Below are 22,599 nucleotides of genomic sequence, written 5' to 3'. Positions count from 1 at the left end.
GAACAAACAGGATCAGAGGAACATGCAGAAGAAAATACTGGAGAGTAACACATGAGGTAGATACAATCTGGCAAAGACCAGAGGACAGAGAGGTGAAAATATACACCCTGCCTAATGAGACCCGCTGTGCTCACAGGTGAGGGTGATTTACTGATGAGGAGGTGTGGCTGAGAGAGTGAAAGAAAGAAAGAGAGAGATGAGAAAAACGAGAGCAGAACAAACAGGGATGTGACAATATTACCTGTGTATATCCTATATCCCGTATATATCCTATATTACCTATAAATATCCTATACTGCCTATCCCAAATAACCTGTACATATCCTTATTTATTGTATATATTTCTCATCTGTAGTACAGAGTTAGCTTTTTGTATATCTCAGTGGTTTTTGCCGTACTTTAGTAGTATATGTATATTTAATAGATGTGTATTTAATATTTTATCCTGTAGCTTTCAGACATTCCTTACATTTTCACTCATTCATGATTGGTCTAAATTCATGTCTGTGTTTCAGGAGGATTTTCAGGAATATTGGAGTTGACTGAATACTAGAATAGGCAGAACTGTTGGAAACACTGATTATAACCATTACAGACTGAGGTCTTGGTAAAAGCATCTGTGGTGGATTTATCACTAAAGATTCAGTGTTTGTATGAGCTCATAATTCAGATCCAAAGTAGATATAGATCTGGATAGTTCGAGCACAAGTCAAAGACATGTTTGGATGTTTCTATTGGGGGTAAATGCAAATATAGACAATCCTGTGTCTCTACTCCCAAATCTATACCATGAATGCATTTATAAAGCTACACCTCCACATTCACAGTATTGAAAGGATATTTTCAATAAATGGCATATTGTCTTTCTTGGAAATTATTAGTAAGACAACATACAAGAGGATGTACCGTAAGAAGTAAGGAGGTCACTTTTAGAATTCAATATTCCAGTGACGTTTTATCCTGTCAAATGCAAAGTCCAGTAAATGGTCTAAACTCACCACAGAGCTGACAGTATTTATTAGTGCAGTGTTCTCAGTGGTCTAAAAGCCCCAGAAAAGGGAAGTCCTCATGTCCACTGTTGTAATAAGGTTTTTATCAGTTCTCAGGGGATAAAAAAAACAAAACAAAACACTGTAAAAAGTCAGCTATCAAGCTGTGTTTAACTACTTTTCCAGGTTTGGTATTTTACAAGTCTGTTCTTTAGCAGGATGGAATCAAGTCTTATTAATCATGTTTCACTTCCCAAAAAATGTTACACAATCCTGTCACTGTTTTTCTCCCACTTACAGTAAAAACACACTCACATCTATGTGACACTTAATCTGACCCTCAGTGACTTATTGTTATGACGAGGAAACAGGGAGTGTCCCACATTACAAAGTGTCCAGTTACACTAAGTACAGTGAAGGCTGTGTCCAGTCATTTATAATTCAACATGATATGACACATACTTTACTGTAGTCCAAGTACACACAGCTGTAAAACTGGAAAACCACATATTTATTTCCCAAGTGAATTGAACCTCAGGTTATATTAATATAGTTGACTGTAAAAATGTTTAAACCATCAGAACTTAAGGATTCTTCTAACATTCACGTCAGAACCATGACTGTACTGCACTACTGCTGCGATTGTAAACACACTGACATGGACACTTTATAACAGGGCTCTCAAACTCATTTTCTTTCAGGGGCCACATTCAGCCTGATTTGATCTCTCGTGGGCCAGACCAGTAAAATAATAACATAATAACCTATAAATAATGACAACTCCAAATTTTTGTCTTTGTTTTAGTGCAAAAAAACCCACACCATTAAATTATGAAAATGCTTACTGTTATAAACTATGTGAATAACCTGAAAAAACTGAAATTTATTAAGAAAAATAAGTGCAATTTTAACAATATTATGCCTCAACTTATCATTTCTACAATGCATAATGGATCGGATCTACAAAGACACTAGACACTTAGTAACAGGCAGAAAGTTGTTAACCTCATGCTTAATTTTCTTTAGCTCTTTCAGGTTGTTCATATTTGTTCAGGTTATTCACATTTAGTTGTTACAGGATAGTTTGTAAATGTAAATGTTTTCATACAATAGTTATTTTTCCTACTAAAAATGAAAAAAATTTGAAGTTGTTAATTCAAGATTTTTTGCTAAATTTGAGAATTTTTTTTTTTTTTTTTGCTTAATTCAAGATTTTTTCCTTAAGTCAAGTTATTTTTTTTTTTTTTTTTGCTTAATTCAATTCAAGACTGTGGAATTTTTTGCACTTTGCAAATTCATCCCATGGGCCAGATTGGAACCTTTAGCCTGGAACCTTTGGCCCCAGGGCTGCATGTTTGAGACCCCTGCTTTAGATCCTCATATAGTTTACTCTTTAAACTATTTATTTATTTATTTATTTATTACCTGTTTTTAAATACATGACATTAAACAAGGTGAAACAGAAACAGTATCTCTATCCTCTGTTATGCATCTATGTCTGCTGATGTTCCAGAACGTCTACTCAGACTGAGATTTAAAGGGTTAAACAAGAACAAACCTGACAGACATTCTAACTAAGCTCCTCCCACTGGCGCTGGTGGAACCTGTGGGACCAGGTGAGGTTCTCTTCCATTCCAGGACACAGTTCACCTGAGACACACCAACACTTAGACTCTTCCATCAGCCTTCCACAGGTCAGTTTTCTATTCTTTCTCTTGTTTCTGTCCCATCTTTGTGGTATTTGATTTGTTCTCCATAAACTTTCATCAGTTTAGTGTCATTTATTACTGGTTACCCCGCCCCCTGAAGGGGATTAATCTGTACAAGTTTGGGTCAAATTCCCCAGATATATATTTACTGAAACCACCCCAGTGTTCGATCATTGTGTCACTTGTTCTGCTCAGTTTCCCCAGCATCTTCTCATATGCAACTGTTTCTGTCATTTGAATATGATTTTTATATTTAACAAAACACTGAATATGGATGAAAGAGTGGATCAATGCCAAAATAAGCTACAATAGGTGCGAGGAGGAAGCAAGGGGTATTGATTTTTGTTAGGTTTGCTTGTTTCTTTGTTTCCTTCTTTGTTAACACTAGCAGCAAAACTACTAGTTGAATTCATACCAAATTGGGTTTATAGGTTGCCAGTGACCCAGAATGTATCTGATTACATTTTCTAAAGAGTAGGTCAAAGTTCAAATTTTTTCGATGAATTTTTAAAATCTTTTTTCTTTCCATTTACCTATAATGGGTAACATTTCACATGTCTATAAAAACATCAATTTTGTTTCAATTTACTTCAAACTTGGCACATATTTAGAGGCAGTTGATATACTGACATCAGCACATGCATAGACATGATGACATCAGCTGGATCGATGCCAAAATAAGCTACAATATGTGTGAGAGGCGGGGTTTGTTGTGTTTGGAGCCACTTATTCAAAGTGGTTTTGGTTGGAGTTCAACCATTGTATGATGTTCCATCGGCTCCATTTGTCTTTGCAGATTCAGGAAATCCCCTCTGATGTCTGACCGGGACAATCATGTGAGCTGAAGTCATCCAGAACAGGAGTGAGTTTCACTGGACCACTGGGGACATTTCCATTACAGCGTCATTAACACAGTGAGTCTGTCACAAACTCAAATGTTTGTTGTTGAAATGACGCTGACAGAGCAGAATCTTGTGCAGTAGAACCTGAACAGAACACATCAAACACATGTTCAACACACAACATGGATTTTCTACCACATGTTGAAGTGGACTCACAAAGCACAGTCGACTGATACTAAACAACACACTGTTGGTGGACGGACTTGGGGTCAAAGGTCATCCTGAACCCAGTCCAACAGTCACAGCCTTCTCAGAGAGTTCAGGTCTGGGATTCAGGTCTTCCTTTCAGACATGTTAAACCCTTTATGGACCCTTTTCACAGGTCCACTCCTCCTGCAGACTGAGGGAACTCTGGTATTTTACAGACTGTGTCCTGGTGCTGGGTTCCTGTTCCTCTAAAGACTAGAGTTATTTCACAGATATGAGAACTCCTATTGGATGATCAGACACACTGACCTTTGACATCACTGTGATCAAATCGAAACCAATCAGCTGTTATGTCCAAATAAACCACATGTTCAGGTTTGAGTCCAGACACTTAAACCTACAGAACATTAGTGTCATTAAAGGTTCTAGGCAGGTTTCCACTGGAGAACATGAGCAGTGAACACAGTTCAGAATCACATCCTGCTGTTTCTGATTTATAGGTGATTCAACCGCCTCCTCTGGTCATGTGACCTCTGGTCATGCGACCTCTGGTCTGAGCTGGTTTAGTCCTTCAGGTTTTAATGGAAATCTGAGAAACCATCATCACATGGTGTTGGTCAGACTGTAAACCAGTAGACTAAACCAGTTCACCTTCAATATTCCCATGGATTTTCTTCCGAGACTTTGAGAATCAGCTGTGCTCCTTCCCTTCAGGTCCCATCATCAGCTCCAGGAGACCATCTAGTGGTCTGACAGTAGAACTACAGCAGAACTAACACACACACACACACACACACACACACACACGTATCAGCCGTGACACTTCAACTCACACTCACACCACAAACAGCACCCACAAACACCTTCATTGAGTCACATCTACATTAAACACACACCATATGACAGTGGTTCTCAAATCCAGTCCTCGTGGCCCGGTGCATGTTTTAGATATTTCTCTCTTCACACCTGGAAGCCAGTATATCATTATCAGGCTTCTGCAGAGCCTGATGAAGAGCTCATCATTAACTGACCCAGGTGTGATGGAAGAGGGAAATATCTAAAACATGCAGGACACTGGGCCACGAGGACTGGATTTGAGAACCACTGCCGTATGAGATGTGGGATGCAGGTCTTGGTCCAAAACCCTGAGTCCGGTTTATCTCAGAACCGCTGGACCACAGGTGAGTTTTATCTGTGACTCTTTGAATCCAATCAGGATGGTTTGATCTGAGTCTGTGACAATAAACTGATCTGGAAACACTTTACACATGTTTGTGATGTTTAAAGTCAGTCTGGGTTCATGATGTTGTTTTAATTGATCTCTGATAACTGTTGACCTTTAACCTTTCACATTCAGTTTTGTCAGTTATTGATGAACTAGAATCTGATCAGGTGATAAAGAGCTGCTGTTTAGGTCAAATAAACCAACTTCAACATGTTCATGACCTTCCTCAGTCGTCATCTACAGATTAAAGTCCGACACAACAGGACACTAACACTTCCTGTGAAACCTTTCAAAATAGAAGTAGATTCAGCTGCTGTTTATCATGTAAAGGATGAATCAGCGTGGATTCAGGTCTGGACTGATGGTTTGTGTTCTGATGTGGACTCAGCAGAATGGATCAGAGTGAGGACAGAGAGGAGGGAGCCCCTCCTTGGAGTCCCGGACATGGACCTGGACCTGGACCCAGCTGTATGTCCATGAAGAGTGATGACTCCATGGAACGAGAGATGTATTTTAAAAGAGGACATGTTTGTGAGCCTCAGTAAGTGAACGTCAGTATCAGAACAGCACTGAGTGACCCTACACTCAGTGGACGAACATACAAGGTGCAGATAAGTGACTCATAGAGTTCAGTCTGAGTTTAGGTCTGAGGGTCCACTGATCTGTTTCAGCTTTAACACATTTTTATCTTAGATCTGGACCCTGAGTCCTCACATATGAGCATCAGGTCAGAGGTCACAGCAGAGTCAGAAAACATTTGACAGAGAACAGCGTCTCCTTTAACGTCCACATGGAACCTGGATGATTCTGCAGTAGGATATGAATCACACTAAGACCACAGTTTAATGTCAGAGTTCAGCACTAAAACCACTGTACCATCAATGTTCACAGTCCTGGACCTGGACCTGGACCTGGACCCAGCTGTGTGTCCATGAAGAGTGATGACTCCATGGAACGAGAGACGTATTTTAAAGCAGGACGTCCTTCAAAGACTCAGTAAGTGAACCTCAGATCCAGTGGCAGCTCATCAGTAGAGGGTGCTAGGGCGCCGCCCCACCTGTCTCACATGAAGAAGACGAAGATGGGAATCACCTAAAATAATTTTACAAAAACATTAATATTCAAATAAATGAGTAATTCATGATACAGGCCATGAGTACTGTGTATAATCTGCATTCAAGTGGAGTTTAAACATGTTTTCAGTTGTTTAGAAAACAGTCAACCGATGCGTTTCCTGTTTGGGGCTAAAATCTGCCCCCAAGGCTCTGCCTTTGTCATATTAGACTCTCGTTATAAATGGCATGTGTGCAGTAGACCCCCTTCAATACAAGAGATGGAAGAACCTCAGCCCCACCCACAGGAGTGAACGTCAAAAAAAATCAAGACCTTCCTCAAAAATGGAATCAGTGAATAGGTCCATAAGAAAAACTACTGAGACATGACTAAGAGGCTGGAGAGATCACTGGATAAACACTTCACTCCCTCTCTTCAAATCCAAACTCAAAACCCATCTGTTTAAGACTGTTTTCTCATTGTGAGCAAAATTGCATTGTCCAATTTTTAACCTGCCTTTTGCTTTTGACTCTGTTTTATTGCTAGTTTTATTCTTGTTTACTGTACAGTGTCCTTGAGTGCCAAGAAAGGCACCTATAAATAAAATGTATTATTATTATTATTATTATTATTATTATTATTACAGAACTGGTTTAGATGCAGGAGGCACAAGATTGATTCCCGGCATGAGCGATATCATTGATTTTTATTATTATTATTATTTTTTTTTTAGTCCCCACCTTGATGTTCTACTTTTTTCATGTCATGTGACCTACTCGTACTACCTTCACCCCTGGTCTAAATGCATTTTCCATATTATCAGTGGAACAGAGACTTGTCAGGGACATGTCTGACTTTAACAAGAGTCATTGAAAATTGTGCATGTTTGAAGGATAGACGGTGAAATTCACAGATAGAAATACATGATAAACACATACTGTGTATTTTTATTTTAATTGAAATTAATATTTTAAAATAGTGATACATGTACATTGGTGTATCCTAGTGGTGATATGTGGTTATAGTGCAGCTGAAAACTGACCTCGATACTGCACCACCAAAAAATAATTTCACCAGCCACCACTGATCAGATCTGGTCCAGATTCACCAACAGGGTTTTCAGCTCAGTCAGTCCTAACTTGGCGTTCTATGTCCGACCTAAAGTTAGTCCTGTTGCACCATCTGTGTCACATGGTCTTTTTCTTTTCTTCTCTCTTTTTTTCTTCGTCTATGATTCAGACACTGGCAGCAGAATCACACTAAACCTGATCAATAAAAACCTGTTGTTGTAGTGGGACCTGGTCCTGGATGATACTGGATCAGAATCTAGGGTTGATTCCTGGTCCATTGAACACCTTTGTATCATATGTTGTGAGTGCAGATGGTGAGGAGACACATTGTTAGGACAGAGCTCCAAACAGACTCAGATGTTGATTCTCAGGGGATCAGCAGGACCAGGACACATGTCCCACTACAGGGGGTCATGTGACTCATGCTGACGTCCAGCTGTGTCCGCCTGTTGGTGTCAGTGTGGACAGACATAATGTGAGCTCATTGTTGATGATTGGTCCACAGAGTGGAGCAGCAGAGCTCAGAGGTTCCCACTGGTCTACAGGATCAGACTCAGCTGGACTCCATATTTAAGGTGAGTACATGTCCAACATGTACTGGTCCATCTGTTGTGTCCAATCATCTCCTGCTGCTGGTTTCAGACCAGTGGACATCACTGTGTCCAACATGAACCTGAGCTTTGGTCCATGGGTGGACTTTGTGTCTTTCATCATGTTTTGTGTTCCAGCTGCTGGAGGAGAACATCTGCACTTTTGTCAAGAACGAACTGAAGAAGTTCCACTAGGTTCTGAGTACAGATTACCCACAATGCTTAGAGAGTCTGGGTGATGAGGATGAAGAGCAGAGGAGGAGCTCAGAGTCTTTTCTGAAGATCACACTGAACTTCCTAAGGAGGCTGAAGCAGGAGGAGCTGGCTGAGCGTCTGCACCGCAGTAAGACCATTCTGTTCAGATTGAACAGATGAAAATACTTGGATTTACTGTGAGACTGATGGTTTTATCTGGGTCTGCATTCAGGAAGTCAGTCTGGAGTTCAGCAGCGGAAACTGAAATGTAACCTGCAGCAGAAGTTTGAGTGTGTGTTTGAGGGCATCGCTAAAGCAGGAAACCCCCAAACCCTCCTGAACCAGATCTACACAGAGCTCTACATCACAGAGGGAGGGGCTACAGAGGTCAACCAGGACCATGAGGTCAGACAGATTGAAACAGCATCCAGGAACCCACACAGACCACCAACAACCATCACATGTGAAGACATCTATAAAACACCACCTGACAGAGATCAGCCAATCAGAACAGTGCTGACAAAGGGCGTGGCCGGCATCGGGAAAACAGTGTCCACACAGAAGTTCAGTCTGGACTGGGCTGAAGACAAAGCCAACCAGGACATCCACTTCATATTTCCATTCACCTTCAGAGAGCTGAATGTGCTGAAACAGAAGAAGTTCAGCTTGGTGGAACTGGTTCATCACTTCTTCAGTAAAACCAAAGAAGCAGGAATCTGGATCTTTGAAGACCTCCAGGTGGTGTTCATCTTGGACGGTCTGGATGAGTGTCGACCTCCTCTGGACAACAACACTCAGATCCTGACTGATGTTACAGAGTCCACCTCAGTGGATGTGCTGCTGATGAACCTCATCAGGGGGAACCTGCTTCCCTCTGCTCGCCTCTGGATAACCACATGACCTGCAGCAGCCAATCAGATCCCTGCTCAGTGTGTTGACATGGTGACAGAGGTCAGAGGGTTCACTGACCCACAGAAGGAGGAGTACTTCAGGAAGAGGTTCACAGATGAAGAACAGACCAACACAATCATCTCCCACATCAAGACGTCACGAAGCGTCCACATCATGTGTCACATCCCAGTCTTCTGCTGGATCACTGCTACAGTTCTGGAGGACGTGTTGAAGACCACAGAGAGAAGACAACTGCCCAAGACCCTGACTGAGATGTACATCCACTTCCTGGTGGTTCAGGCCAAACTGAAGAATGTCAAGTATGATGGAAGATCTGAGACAGATCCACCCTGGAGTCCAGAGACCAGGAAGATGATTGAGTCTCTGGGAAAACTGGCCTTTGAGCAGCTGAAGAAAGGAAACCTGATCTTCTATGAATCAGACCTGACAGAGTGTGGCATCGATATCAGCTCAGCCTCAGTGTACTCAGGAGTGTTCACAGAGGTCTTCAAAGAGGAGAGAGGACTGTACCAGGACCAGAGGTTCTGCTTCATCCATCTGAGTGTCCAGGAGTTTCTGGCTGCTCTTCATGTCCATCAGACCTTCATCAACACTGGAGTCAATCTGCTGTCAGAACAAACATCTGTTTGGTCTAAACTATCTAAGGACAAACCTGTCCAGTTGTACCAGACTGCTGTGGACCAGGCCTTACAGAGTCCAGATGGACACCTGGACCTGTTCCTCCAATTCCTCCTGGGTCTATCACTGCAGACCAATCAGAGTCTCCTACAAAGTCTGGTGAAACCAACAGGAAGCAGCTCAAAGACCAACCAGAAAACTGTTGAGTACATCAAGGAGAAGATCAGTGAGAATGTGTCGGCAGAGAGAAGCATCAACCTGTTCCACTGTCTGAATGAACTGGAGGATGGATCTCTGTTGGATCAGATCCAACAGTACCTGAGATCAGGACGTCTGTCCACAGAACAACTGTCTCCTGCTCAGTGGTCAGCTCTGGCCTTCATCTTACTGTCATCAGAAGAAGACCTGGATGTGTTTGACCTGAAGGAATACTCTGGTTCAGAGGAGGTTCTTCTGAGGCTGCTGCCAGTGGTCAAAGCCTCCAACAAAGCTCTGTGAGAACAAACAGTTTGATCAAACATCTCAAATATGGATCTATCATTTCAACCAGATCAATAACTTTATACTCATCCCTTTTGTTTTGTCCAGCCTTAGTGGCTGTAACCTGTCAGAGAGAAGCTGTGAAGCTCTGTCCTCAGTTCTCAGATCCCAGTCCTGTAGTCTGACACAACTGGATCTGAGTAAGAATGACCTGAAGGATTCAGGAGTGAAGATGCTGTCAGATGGACTGAAGAGTCCAGGATGCAGACTGGACACTCTCAGGTCAGGGTTCAACAAAGAACACAACACATCATTTCAATGTTTGTCTCCAGTTGTTGGATGGATTGAGCTTGTCAGTGGTTGTTTGTGTTGAACTCCAGACCAGTTCTAGTGATCTTCAACTGTGTTCAGAGTCTGGAACTCATAGACTTTACACATTGAAGTCGTGTTGGTGAAGTCCCATGCATTCACGGACTCTGTTCAATGACTCCAACTCCACTGATCTCCATCCTCAGTTGATGGATGTGATGTTTTGTGTTGCAGATTGTCAGGATGTCTGATCACAGAGGAAGGATGTTCTTCTCTGGTCTCAGCCCTAAAGTCCAATCCGTCCCATCTCAGACTGCTAGACCTGAGCTACAACCATCCAGGAGCCTCAGGACAGGAGCTGTCTGCTCTAGTGGAGGATCCACACTGGAGACTGGACACTGTCAGGTATGGACTGAGCTGATGCATCCACAGATAATGGCAGATAGAACAGGTAGAGCTGACAGGAACCATCTGTGAGAGCTGGGATCCATCCTGTATGAAGGTCCAGCCCATGTTCAAAGACCAACAGACTCAGTCAGTGATTCAGAAGGAACCATTTAGTGGATGTGAACAGAAAAGCTTCAGTGGATCAGAGTGATGGAATGTCTGTGTTTCCAACTGCTCTGACCCTCCTCCTCCTTTCAGGTTGGATCCTGCTGGAGTCCGATGGTTGAAACCAGGTCCAAGGAAGTGTAAGTGTGATTTCATTAGACTGATTAAAAACAACCTGAACCCAAACCAGGACCTGGTTCCACATTCTAAACATCTAAAGTGTTCATGAAGACAGTCAGTTTAGTGGAAGGATGAGCTGATAGCTGATTGGTCAGGACTGGTACCACATGGACCCACATACCCTGAGCAGTGAGTCCTCAGGTCCAGTCCCAGACTATTTAGTGCATATCATAGCTCTAGTGTCTTTATGCACATTTACAGTCTGTACTGTCACTATGTGACAAAGAATACAAATACAACCAATAAGATCCAAAACACAACAGAGTTCATCAGGATGAGAAGTTTGTCTGAGGAACAAACTCAGATGAAACCACCAAAACACTTCTACAAACTATTATTGTCCATCAGATAAAGAATCTGATTCAATGACCAAAAGTACTGAGTTTAGATCCAATTAGTAAACAGTCAAAGTCACTGTGGAGAAGATTAGAATCTACGAATCCAACATTAGATTCATTAGCACCAACTAAACATCAACCTGAACAAACAGCAAAAACACTAAGAGTCTAGAAGAACTGAGAAATGACTGATGGGATTGGATTCTGTTTTTAGGTTTGAATCAGTTTGGATCCAAAATGAAACAAACTTTGAATGTTTGAATGTTAAAGATCAATATATGATCATAAACATGAACTGGTTCTAAAGATTAGATCTCCGTCATGGAGTCAGAGTTGATCTGTTTCACACTTTTATTCTCTGTTGGTGAAAATGTGCTCAGAAACAACAGATCCATCTATAAAACACTGGATTTATCTGTTATTGATGAGTATTGATCAGAGTCCAACTCACACATGATCCATCCATCAATAACAGTTGAATTGAACCAGGTGATATGATCAGACTGTCAGTCAATCACCTGATCACTGATCAATAACTGCAGCTGGATTGTGTTTTCTTCTGTCCATCAGATTTCTGTGAACTCACCCTGGATCCAAACACAGCGAACGAAAAACTCAAACTGTCTGAAAACAACAAGAAGGTGGAACGAGTGGAGGAGGTTCAGTCATATCCTGATCATCAGGACAGATTTGACTACAGGGTACAGGTGATGTGTTCAACTGGTTTGACTGGTCGCTGTTACTGGGAGGTCCAGTGGAGTGGAAACGTTCATATATCACTGACTTACAGAGGAATCAGAAGGAAAGGAGACAGTAGAGACTGTGTGTTTGGAGGAAATGATCAGTCCTGGAGTCTGTGGTGTTATACAGGTGGATACAGGGTCTGGCATAAAAATGAATACACAGTCCTCCCTCAGTCCTCCTCCTCCTCCTCCTCCTCCTCCTCCTCCTCTGGTACAGTATCAGTGTATGTGGACTGTCCTGCTGGATCTGTGTCCTTCTACAGAGTCTCCTCTGACAAACTGATCCACCTCCACACCTTCAAAACCACATTCACTGAACCACTGTTTGGAGGATTTACACTGGGGAGACCAGGATCCTCAGTGTGTTTGTGTAGTTGTGTAGTTGTGTTGTGTGCGTAGTTGTGTGTTATTGCAGTTATTGTGATCACTTTGCTTTGTGTGTTTGCATGTTTGCATGTTTGTTTGTTTGTTTGTTTGTTAGCAATGTAACTCAAAAAGTTATGGACGGATTTTCATGAAATTTTCGGGAAATGTTGATACTGGCACAAGGAACAAATTTTGGTGGTGATTTGGGGGGGCAGATCTGTCTTGGCAGAAGTCTGTGCTCTCCGAGTGCTTTTCTTGTTTTGTGTGTGTAGTTGTGTTGTGTTTATGTAGTTGTGTTGTGTGTGGACAGTAAAATACGATACAAATTAAATCAAATCTGTCTCTCTCCACTGTTGTGAATCTGTCTTTTTGTCTCCGTCAGTGATTCAAACAGGTACAAATCCCACAATGCATCTGTACATGTTTTAGAATTTCCTAAATGAGACAATAGATTAGCATTAACTTGGAGAATCATCCCAATACATTTGGCAGCATGACTAAACTCTGTTCAGATGGGGTCATCACACAAGACCCTAAAGTGATTTCCAAGACTTGTGAATGATTTTACAAAAACTTATAAGTCTGAATTGTGTACAAAGGACATGGAAAATTTCTGTAATTCCTTAGGTAATATTAAAACCATTAGCAATACTAATAAAGCTATGTGTGATGTCCCCATCACAATACTGGATATTGAAGATGCTATTAAAAACATGAAACTCAGTAAGAGTCCAGGGAGTGACGGCTTTACTTCAGAAATATACAAATTTTTTTCCAAGGACTTTTCACAGTTTCTACATAAGGTATATATAGAGAGCATTGCTAATGAAAAGCTCCCTCCTTCTTTGACTCAGGGACTAATCACTTTGATTCCTAAACCACAAAAAGACATTCTATTGTAAGATAATTGGAGACCTATTTCACTCCTGAATAATGATTACAAAATGATTGCTGTGTTTGGCAAAAAAATTAAAACATACACTTAATGATATCATTGATGAAACACAGTCTAGTTTTATGACTGGCAGACATATAACAAATAACATAAGACTAGTAATTGATATTTTGGATCATTCAGAATTAATTACAGATAACAGTTTCATTCTTTTTTTGGATTTTTATCAAGCTTTTGATTCCATTGAACATGAATTCATGTTTAAAGCACTTGATATTTTTGGTTTTGGAAATATGTTTAAAAAAAATCCATTAAAACATTGTATGCAGAAGCAAATAGTTGAATCAAACTCCCATATGGCACGACTAAAAGATTTAATATTAACCGTGGGATCCATCAGGGATGTCCAATTTTGGCACATCTTTTCCTTCTTCCTAATTACTTCCCAATTACTTTCTATTCATTTTAAAAACAGTAATGTATTAATCTCTCTATTGTTGGCAGAACATTGTCTATTACTCAACTAGTGGATGACACAACACTTTTTTTAAAGGATTAATCTCATTTTGGTGAACCACTCAAAGTCATTAATACTTTCTCAATGGCCTCTGGACTCAAACTTAACATTCCAAAATGTGAACTTCTCCCTGTTAAAAACTGCATAGATACTATTATTTCAGGAGTCCCTGTTAAGCATAAGGTTAAATATCTTGGTATTATCATTCAAAAAGACCAAGGTGCTAGATTATCTGAAAATTTTGACTCACTCACAGCTTCAGTACAACAGAGATTTTACCTTTGGCTTCAAAGAGATTTGTCCATTAGTGGAAGATCCTTGGTAGCCAAAGTTGAAGGTCTTTCCAGACTTATATATGCAGCCATGGCACTTGATGTTTCAAAAGAAATATGCACAAAAATTGATGAAATATTATTTAATTTCATTTGGAAAAAGAAAGTACATTATATTAAAAAAAAAATGTTATGATAAGTAAGTTGTGTTCTGGTGGTTTAAATTCTTTAGACTTCACCTCCCTAAACTCTTCTTTTAAAATCAAATGGATCAAACTTTTCTTAAAAAATCCCAATTCAATTTGGAACTTTATTATTGCTCATGTTTTTAACTCACTTGGAGGAATGCATTTTCTGCTAAGATGCAATTACAATACAATATTTCTAAATTACCAGTAAAACCGTCCAACTTTCATAGGCAGCTCTTATCGTCTTAGTTAATGCTATACTCACACAAATTTTCTACCCATAGTTGTTTTATTTAGAACAATCAAGATATTAAGTTTAAGAACAACTTTTTATATATTCAGAAATGGGTTGATAAAAACATTTTACTTGTTTGTCAATTGCTCAATGACAATGGTCATTTTTTCTCTTATGAAGAGTTTTTATCTATTTATGATTTCCCTGTCACTCCAAAAGAATATGCCGTAGTTTTTGATGCAATCCCAGATTGGGATAGAAGGTTATTGATGTCTGCTCCTAAAGGTAGAAGTTGTATTGTCCCAGAACTAAATCCTATTAATATATACTGTATGTTGGTAACATCTGTCCTTTATTGGGTGATAAAGCCACTAACCAATGTATTAGAGAAATTATTCAAAGAGATATTGTTTCCAAACCTGCAGCTGTTTTTTATTGGAATAATATTTACTATGACATAGACTGGAAAAACACTTGGATCCTGTCAAAGAAATTTATTATTACAAATAAAGTATGAGAAGTTGCTTTTAAATTGATCCATAGATGTTATCTGGTGAAGACCGATCTAGTAAAATATGAAAAAAATATTGATACTCTTTGTTCTTTGTGCAGCAATGCAGAGGAAACAATATGTCACTTATTTTGGGATTACACCTACACACATTTATTTTGGATTTATTTAAATAATTTTATAAACACAAAAATTGACTCTTCATGTAAACTTTCAACACATTTTATTTCGCCTATCACAAATTGATTAAATAACTCCAGAAAAAAAAGATATATTGTCAACCTTTTGATTATTTTTGCCAAATTTCACATTCATTGCTCCAAATTTGCACATCAACTTCCAAACATTACTGTTTTCAAAGCCCTTCCTTCCAAATATGTAGACAATTTGAGGAACAGCATAAATTCTAAAGCAAATAAAACAAAAAAAAAAATATGTCAAGTGTATAATCTTATTTAATTTGTATAATTTCTATTTATACCTCAAGCATATATATATATATATATATATATATATATATATATATATATATATATATATATATATATATATATATATATATACACATAATTTTTTTTTCTTCCTAATGTTTGTACTTACATGTATTTCTACATATTTGTAATGTAAAATATTCTGTCAATTATGAAACTTTCTACCCTTGTTTGATGTGTACTTTTATGTATATATGCTGTTCAATGTTCATTGTTCAAAAAAAAAAAAAAGCTTCCATCATTGAAACGGACCAGAATGCTAAATTGGAGAAAAACTAAATCTGGAGAGTTTTCAAATCGTCTTGGTGACTTTTTTCTTTTCGTAAGAGACTAGTGACAAATCTGTCTCCTTTTTCTGCTTCTACTGCAGACTTTGATGGGATTTGGAGACTGGGACGTGAAAGCACGGATCGTCCTGCACAGTAAGTGATCTGCATTATCGTCAAACATTCACGGGCGGTAAGGCCGCGGTCCAAAGTACTGGGAGGTGGGAAGTTTCCGACCTCCAACTGGGCCAAATGCATTGGAACGCCTGTCGAAGCCGGAGGTCCTGGTTTTAAAGCGGGTCCAGTTCCAAGTACCCCGACCTCACCAAAAACTGCAATGTGACGTCATCACAACAATAGCGGCGCACAGTGTGCAAGTTCACAATGAAAAGAAACTTGGCAATGTCTAATTAGCTCCTCCGTCATTTGGCCTCTTCCATCTGGTTTGCGTATATGAGAACACTGGACTGTCCACAGTCCAAATGCCTCCTCAGTATCAAAGCAAATAGGAGCTTAGATCTGCGATCTCCATGTTTGTTGTTTCTGTTCAACGTGGATCACCTGGAATACTTTGAGGTGGGATGGAGTTCAGTCCAAGTCAGATAGATTCTACCTCCCAGCACTCTGGAATGCAGCATATGCACAGCCCCACTACTTCCTGAGCTTAAGGCAGCTCCTTTAAAGCATTTGGTCAAATTAATTTTTTCTCCAAAGCATCTGGTTTATCACTGAACCTCCAAAAATATGAGCTCTTATCTGTTCATACCAGTGATGTTCACAGTAGAACTAATATCCCAGTGAAATACCAAGTTAAGTATCTTGGAATTATAATCACAAAAAATGTACCTAAAAGAACTGATTTAAATATTATTCCAAGGTCAAAGATCTACAAAAATGATTCAGCCACTGGCTCATAATAGACCTCTGTCTACTGGACCTTCTCCAGACTTCTGTATCCATGCCACTCATTATACACATCTGCAAAAGTAATCAAGTCATTTAACTATAATATTTAAATTTATTTGGAAAAATAAGACTCACTACCTCCATAAAACTTCATTTGTCAGAGATTATGATAAAGGGGGATGAAAAGCCATGGAATCTGAATCAGTTATCGCATCTCTGAGAATGAAGTGTTTGAAAGACTGTCTTTCCCAGCCCCATTCCAAATAATTTATTCAATAAAGTTGGAAGGATTGACTTCTTTTCGAAATGTGATTTTGAAGTGCATAAAATTCCTATTAAATTATCTAACTTCCACAAACAAGCATTGAACTTTAACAAAATGATATTTACCCATAACTTCTCTCCACACAACACTATTTTATGGAACAACAGATACATTATTAGAAAAAGAAAGTCAGTTTTTGAAGCTGAATGTTTCATAATGGTTTATTATTTGTTTTTGATTTATTGAACACAGATAGACACCTGTTATCATATGAAGAATTCTCCAGGAAATACAATATAAATAGCATAAGAAAAGAATATGATAAAATCTGTAAAGTGATTCCAACATCATTACTTCACATAATCCAAGGTGGTCTGCCCAGCCCCTTATATGTTCCCTTCTTACCTTGTTTGAAAGTCAATGACATTGATCTGTTAGATAGAAGGTGCAACAATAAAATGATCTGTCTAGCTTTGAAACATAAAATCTTTGGGGACTTTAACTCAGTTGCTTTACCTAACATCGAAACCACCCTGAGGGAAAAACGTTTTTCTTTTTATCTTTGGTGTCCTGTTGTTCCCAAAGTAAAGTAAACTCATTTCAAAATTGCATGTTCAGTTTACCCTGCTAATGATTTTTTGCACAAAAGATTTCATTTTGATGTGGATTCCTGTGTTTTCTATTTCTCTGAAGCCAAAACCATTGAACATTTGTTTTTTAATTGTTCACACAGCATTTCCTTTTGGGCTGATATTCACAGTTGGTTGTCCTTAAAAATTTAAAATATTCCGTCTTTTTCTTTATATGATATGATTTATTATATGGATTCTTTAGATGTAAACATCAAAAATATTGTGTTAACCTTATTATTATTTTAGGTAAATTTCATATTCATTGTTGTAAGTGGAAAAACACGAACCCCTCCTTTAATTTGTTTATATGTGATTTTATTAATTATTACAGATCTCTTAAGTTTATTGAAAAAATGTCCAACAAAGCCAGAAAACTTTATTCTAGATTATCTAAGTCCTTGCTGTTTGAAATGTATCTTGCCTTAGTCCTTTGTGCTCTATTGTCCAGTCAGATATATATTTTTCTGTTTCTTTATTTTCAGTACACTTCAAGTGTCTTAATCTTTTTGTTTATTTTATTTTTTATTTTTTTATTTATTTATTTTCAGATATTTTGAATAGTTCTATGTTTCATCATCCCACCATGACTCCTAATGTATTTCTGTTTTTCTCTTCTGCAACATTTTCCCTTTCTTGTTCTGTAAATTGCTTTGTGCCAATTAAAAAAAAAAAAAAGGCAGCTCCTTTATTTCCTGTCTTTCATTATTGGACACACTGATTAAACCAGGTGTGTTTGGCAGACACACCTAGTTTAATCAGTGTGTCCAATAATGAAAGACAGAAAAATAAAGAAATAAATAATAAATAAAGGAGCTGCCTTAAGTTCAGGAAGTAGTGGAGCTGTGCATAGAGCCCAGAGGGTAACACCTTTAAAATCTAATATGCGTCTATTCTAGACATTACAGTAGAGGCAAAAATGAACACTTGATAATGGAGACTGGATGTTTGTTTGGTTTTTATATATACAATATATTATTTAAACAAACATTACAAGAACAATGACAAACTCACATGAAAGCATCATTATTTCACAGTTTAAGATAAATTCACACCTCCTATGAAAATCCATACAAAAAATTATTACGTGGTGTATATCATGTTTCAGAAACAATCATACAACAAATTATGAGAAGAAAGAAAGAATGAGAGGAGCATAAAACAAATGAAAAAGAAAAACCAAAACAAATAATAGGAATTCAGTTGTGTTATGTTGAACTGCTGATGACTGTGGTAAAGAAGAACCACTGGATGAATCAGAAAGTTCAGGACATCAATGGAACTGGAACAAACCTTTACTCATGTTCTGTTGTTCAATGTTCTACTCAATCACCTTGTTTTATTCTAATTCTAAAGTGGACCTGAAACAAAAGACAAAAGTATTTACCATAGTCATCCTTTAATGGCATCCACTCATTATTTGTTCAATAAGGTGGTCCAACAATCATGGTAAAAAAAAAAATAAAGTTTCAGATAACCTCAATTAGAACCCTGCATTAGGTTTTGGCATTCAAAAGACGATTTAGGAAAAAATTTGGAAGAAAAAGGAAATGTTTTAGAGGTTGCACAAGTCGCTGGAAGTTTCCTGGAAATTGACTTATTTTGTGTTTTCAGCATAGCTGCGCTGACCTGTAAGAGAAGCAGCAGTACTATCAAAACCAAGGTTTGAGTGATTCATCTAGCAATATATGTATTAAGTAAGGCCGCCGACATCTTTGGTTCGTGAGTGAAGAATTGGTTGTCCTGGCATTCTGTGACTCCAGTGTGACACAAGAGCAGAAGCAGCTGATGGTTCACAACACTATGGAAAATGGAGGTTCAGAGGTTCCACTAAAGCGTTGGGATGCCCTTAATTAAGCAGATTATGAAGGGAAGCAGATCAGTGATTTTGTCACCACCAGCACGATGCGTTTCTTTGAAACTTTGGATCTGCCACAAACATTCTACAGAATTCCTCCAGAAGACTGGGCTGATGATGAAGACTTTCAGAAGGCTGCTAAAATTGTGCATTCCAGAAAAGTTGTCAATGATGTTGCTGAAAGAGGGGTGGAGCTTATTCCAGACTTCAACTATGACCAACAAAAAATGAAGATCAGAAACAGTACTTGCTCCAAGTTGTCAAAGAACACAGCAACATTTTTTGTAATTTCAGTAAAGCAACAGTGGTGGCTGGACTTTCTAAGTAACATTTTTATGTGAGTTGCAGTTTGATTTTGAGAATAAAATTACGAATTATTCTAATATGCCTTATTCATTTGGCTAGTTATGTTATAGTATATAGAGCAATCTTCACGCGTCTTGTGCAACCTCTAAATATTAATTAATTTGCATAAAATTTGGACCGAAGTAATTTGGCCAGATATGGAACCAAATGCAGGGTTCTAATCCAGAGAACCTTAAAAAAAATTTTTTGACCACCCTGTTGTTCAGTTACTTCTTAATTTAATACTTTTTCCAGTTATTAAATTGAATGAATCATTTATTTTGGTTCATGCATTAATCATTGCACATAGTACAATAATTATAATAAACATAAAAACCAAAAAAGGAATATGTTAGAAGCAAAAGCTTATTTTAGTGCCTCTCCTTTTCCCCTGATCCAGTGCTGACATTAAATTAAATGTGTTCAGCATCGAGCATTCTCATTATAACCAAAGAATCAACAACTACAAAAACACATCTACCATCTCAACTTCATATTCCTGAATGATTTTATACTTAAAGCATTTTTTAAACTGTCAGAGAATTGATCAACTTAAATTCATCAAGTCCATCCCATAATTTCACACCCACAACCCAAATCCATCTGGACTTCACATTTGTCCTCACTTCAGTTCACTGAGAAATATAAAAAACATTTCATATTCATAAAACCAAATGAGCGTAAAACAAACCAAATAAACGTCACTTTGAAAACCAATTAAAGCAATATTTGAACACAATTAAACATGTCTGTAACCAAAAATCTACTAAAATATAGAACTCAGTTTGTAAATATTTAAACTCTGAGGATTGAAAACCACCTCAAAGTTTCCCAATGTTTCTATTTTGTTTTCCTTTTCCTTTTGTTTTTTTTTTTTTAAATTAGTTTTTTTGTCTAATATTTAATGTTTATGATTGCGATATTTGTTGTTACAATCCAAATCATGTTAACCTGGCTTTTTTATTGCTTATGTTGTGTGGACAGCGTCTGTATCCATCTATGTGCTTGACTCTTATGTTAAATAAAAAAAAAAAAAAAGCTTTACGATGGTGGAGATCACTTACTGTGCAGGACGATACGTGCTTTCACGTCACAGTCTCCAAATACAAAACAGTCTCCAGTAGCACCAGAAAAAGTCAATAGATTTTTCACTGGTCACTTTAAAAAAAAAGTTGCCACACTGACAACACTGACTCCAATACTCAGTGTGACTTTTGCAGTTACTTTATGTATGTGAGGTTTCCAGAGTGTGATTGACAAACCAGGGTTCAAATTAAACTCTTCTATGAAAATTTTAAGTCCACCTTTTTAAACCACTCCACCTAAATAGTAGGTCTAAATCCTAAAAAACAAAAGGGTCAGTCATCATCCTCACTGGCTCAGTCTGGTTGAACACTTGACCAGTCCTACATGGACCTGAGTTCAAGTCTTGTATTTTCTGTTACTGTTCTGAAGTTCACCCCCCAGTGCAGAGACAAAACCTCTAGAAGGAGTCTGACTTAGCTCAGTCTGGTAAGATATTTGTAAGGTCCCAAATGGACTTGAGGCTCATGGTTCTCTGAGTTCTTTTGAAGACCACCACCATATAGTAGACTCAAAACCTTAAAAAACACAGACCTGTTTACCACAGTCATCGGTTCAGTCTGGTGTAAACCCATGCTTTGAACCCAGAGATGGAAAGTTCAATACCCTGATACATCAACTGTACTCTTCTGTGTTTTCAAGTTAAAAAAAACAAACAAACAATAAATAAAAGTTCCAGCACATCATCACTAACTCTCAAATAGCCCAGTGGTTTAGGTCCAGGTCCTTGGTCACAACTTCACTAATCAGAAATGACAGAATCAAGATCCACTTTTGAGACAAGCTGTGATTTTTACCCCCCACAAAAAAATAAAATAACAATTAAAAATTCAAGGAGAAATCATGTTATAGTAAGTAATACAAGCTCAATGGCCTAAAACTGGTACAGGACTTTACAGAAGCAGTGACAAAAAACCGACTGCAAAAATACATGCAGGTAATCCATCCAACCTCTGACAGCACTGTGAACATCAGTCTGCATGGATAAAACAGTCGACCAGACTAAGAATCCAAATCTAATCCAATGTGATTTATCTAGTGCCAAATCCAAACTAAAGTAATCTCAGGACACTTTCCGTTCAGAGCTGGTGTGGACCAGACTCTGTCACATGGCAGGTGAGGCTGGTGTAGTGGTGAGCTCTTTGCATAAGACACTTCACATCACTCTTGGTCTGGTTCAGTTCCCCTTCCTCAGATCTGAGAACCAAAGGCCTACACCCTGGTTGGAGATGGAGCAGAGTCTGTACTCAGGGTTCAAGTTTACAGGTCTTATACTTGTGAAAAACACTTATGTCAACAAATCAGCTGTAGTGCATTTGTTAAGGAATGGGACACGTGTCACACACCCATGCAAGTTTTGACATCATGAGTTCAAATCCCACAGCAGGACAGATTTCTTCAAAATTTCATTCCTTTCTTGCCTTTCCAGGTGTCAGGTTGATACATTTCTTATACTGGTAAAATTACCATTGAAGACCTGACCTGTGCTTTAGCTCAGTGATCTAAGCAAAGGGCAAAAGTCCCATCCTCACTATAGAATCCAAAGTTGTGACATGAAATCCTGCTGAAATCTGCATTTCTCACCCAAAAAATGGAACAGTGGAACAAGAGAATAAAAACAACTTCCAACACTGAACGTAGTCTTCATGAAGCACTGGTGTCATTTTTCTTCTTCTGGGTTTGAAACACTTTGAGATGCATGAGACTGGAACCACTTAGGATCTTCCAAACATCTGATCAGACTGAACTACAGAGACAAA

At 38.4% G+C, this 22,599-nt stretch overlaps 4 protein-coding genes and 1 pseudogene across 4 annotated transcripts in view; 3 read left to right on the top strand and 2 right to left on the bottom strand.

Annotated features, from left to right (window-relative positions):
• The window catches only part of LOC115436308 (uncharacterized), a 236,905-nt gene extending 230,270 nt beyond the window's left edge, over positions 1-6,635 (top strand). Inside the window, exon 6 of the mRNA XM_030159151.1 lies at positions 5,864-6,635. Within this exon, the coding sequence (XP_030015011.1) occupies positions 5,864-5,972 (109 nt within the window). The 3' untranslated portion in view covers positions 5,973-6,635. The remainder of the gene's footprint in view (positions 1-5,863) is intronic.
• Positions 1-20,934, bottom strand: part of LOC115436287 (zinc finger protein 431-like) — a 676,852-nt gene extending 655,918 nt beyond the window's left edge. The window contains exon 1 of the mRNA XM_030159098.1: positions 20,821-20,934. The gene's annotated coding sequence lies outside the window, so the exon portion shown is untranslated. The remainder of the gene's footprint in view (positions 1-20,820) is intronic.
• The window catches only part of LOC115436241 (NLR family CARD domain-containing protein 3-like), a 1,147,354-nt gene that overhangs the window by 628,890 nt on the left and 495,865 nt on the right, over positions 1-22,599 (bottom strand). The window lies entirely within an intron of this gene.
• The window catches only part of LOC115436275 (zinc finger protein 664-like), a 1,196,486-nt pseudogene that overhangs the window by 1,154,810 nt on the left and 19,077 nt on the right, over positions 1-22,599 (top strand).
• Positions 2,634-22,599, top strand: part of LOC115435234 (NACHT, LRR and PYD domains-containing protein 5-like) — a 753,056-nt gene continuing 733,090 nt past the window's right edge. The window contains 2 exon segments of the mRNA XM_030157513.1: positions 2,634-2,683; positions 3,495-3,612. The gene's annotated coding sequence lies outside the window, so the exon portion shown is untranslated.

The sequence above is a fragment of the Sphaeramia orbicularis genome, chromosome 16 (assembly GCF_902148855.1).
Source record: "Sphaeramia orbicularis chromosome 16, fSphaOr1.1, whole genome shotgun sequence".
Classification (NCBI taxonomy): Eukaryota; Metazoa; Chordata; class Actinopteri; order Kurtiformes; family Apogonidae; genus Sphaeramia; species Sphaeramia orbicularis.
This window is presented reverse-complemented; position numbering and strand designations above follow the sequence as displayed.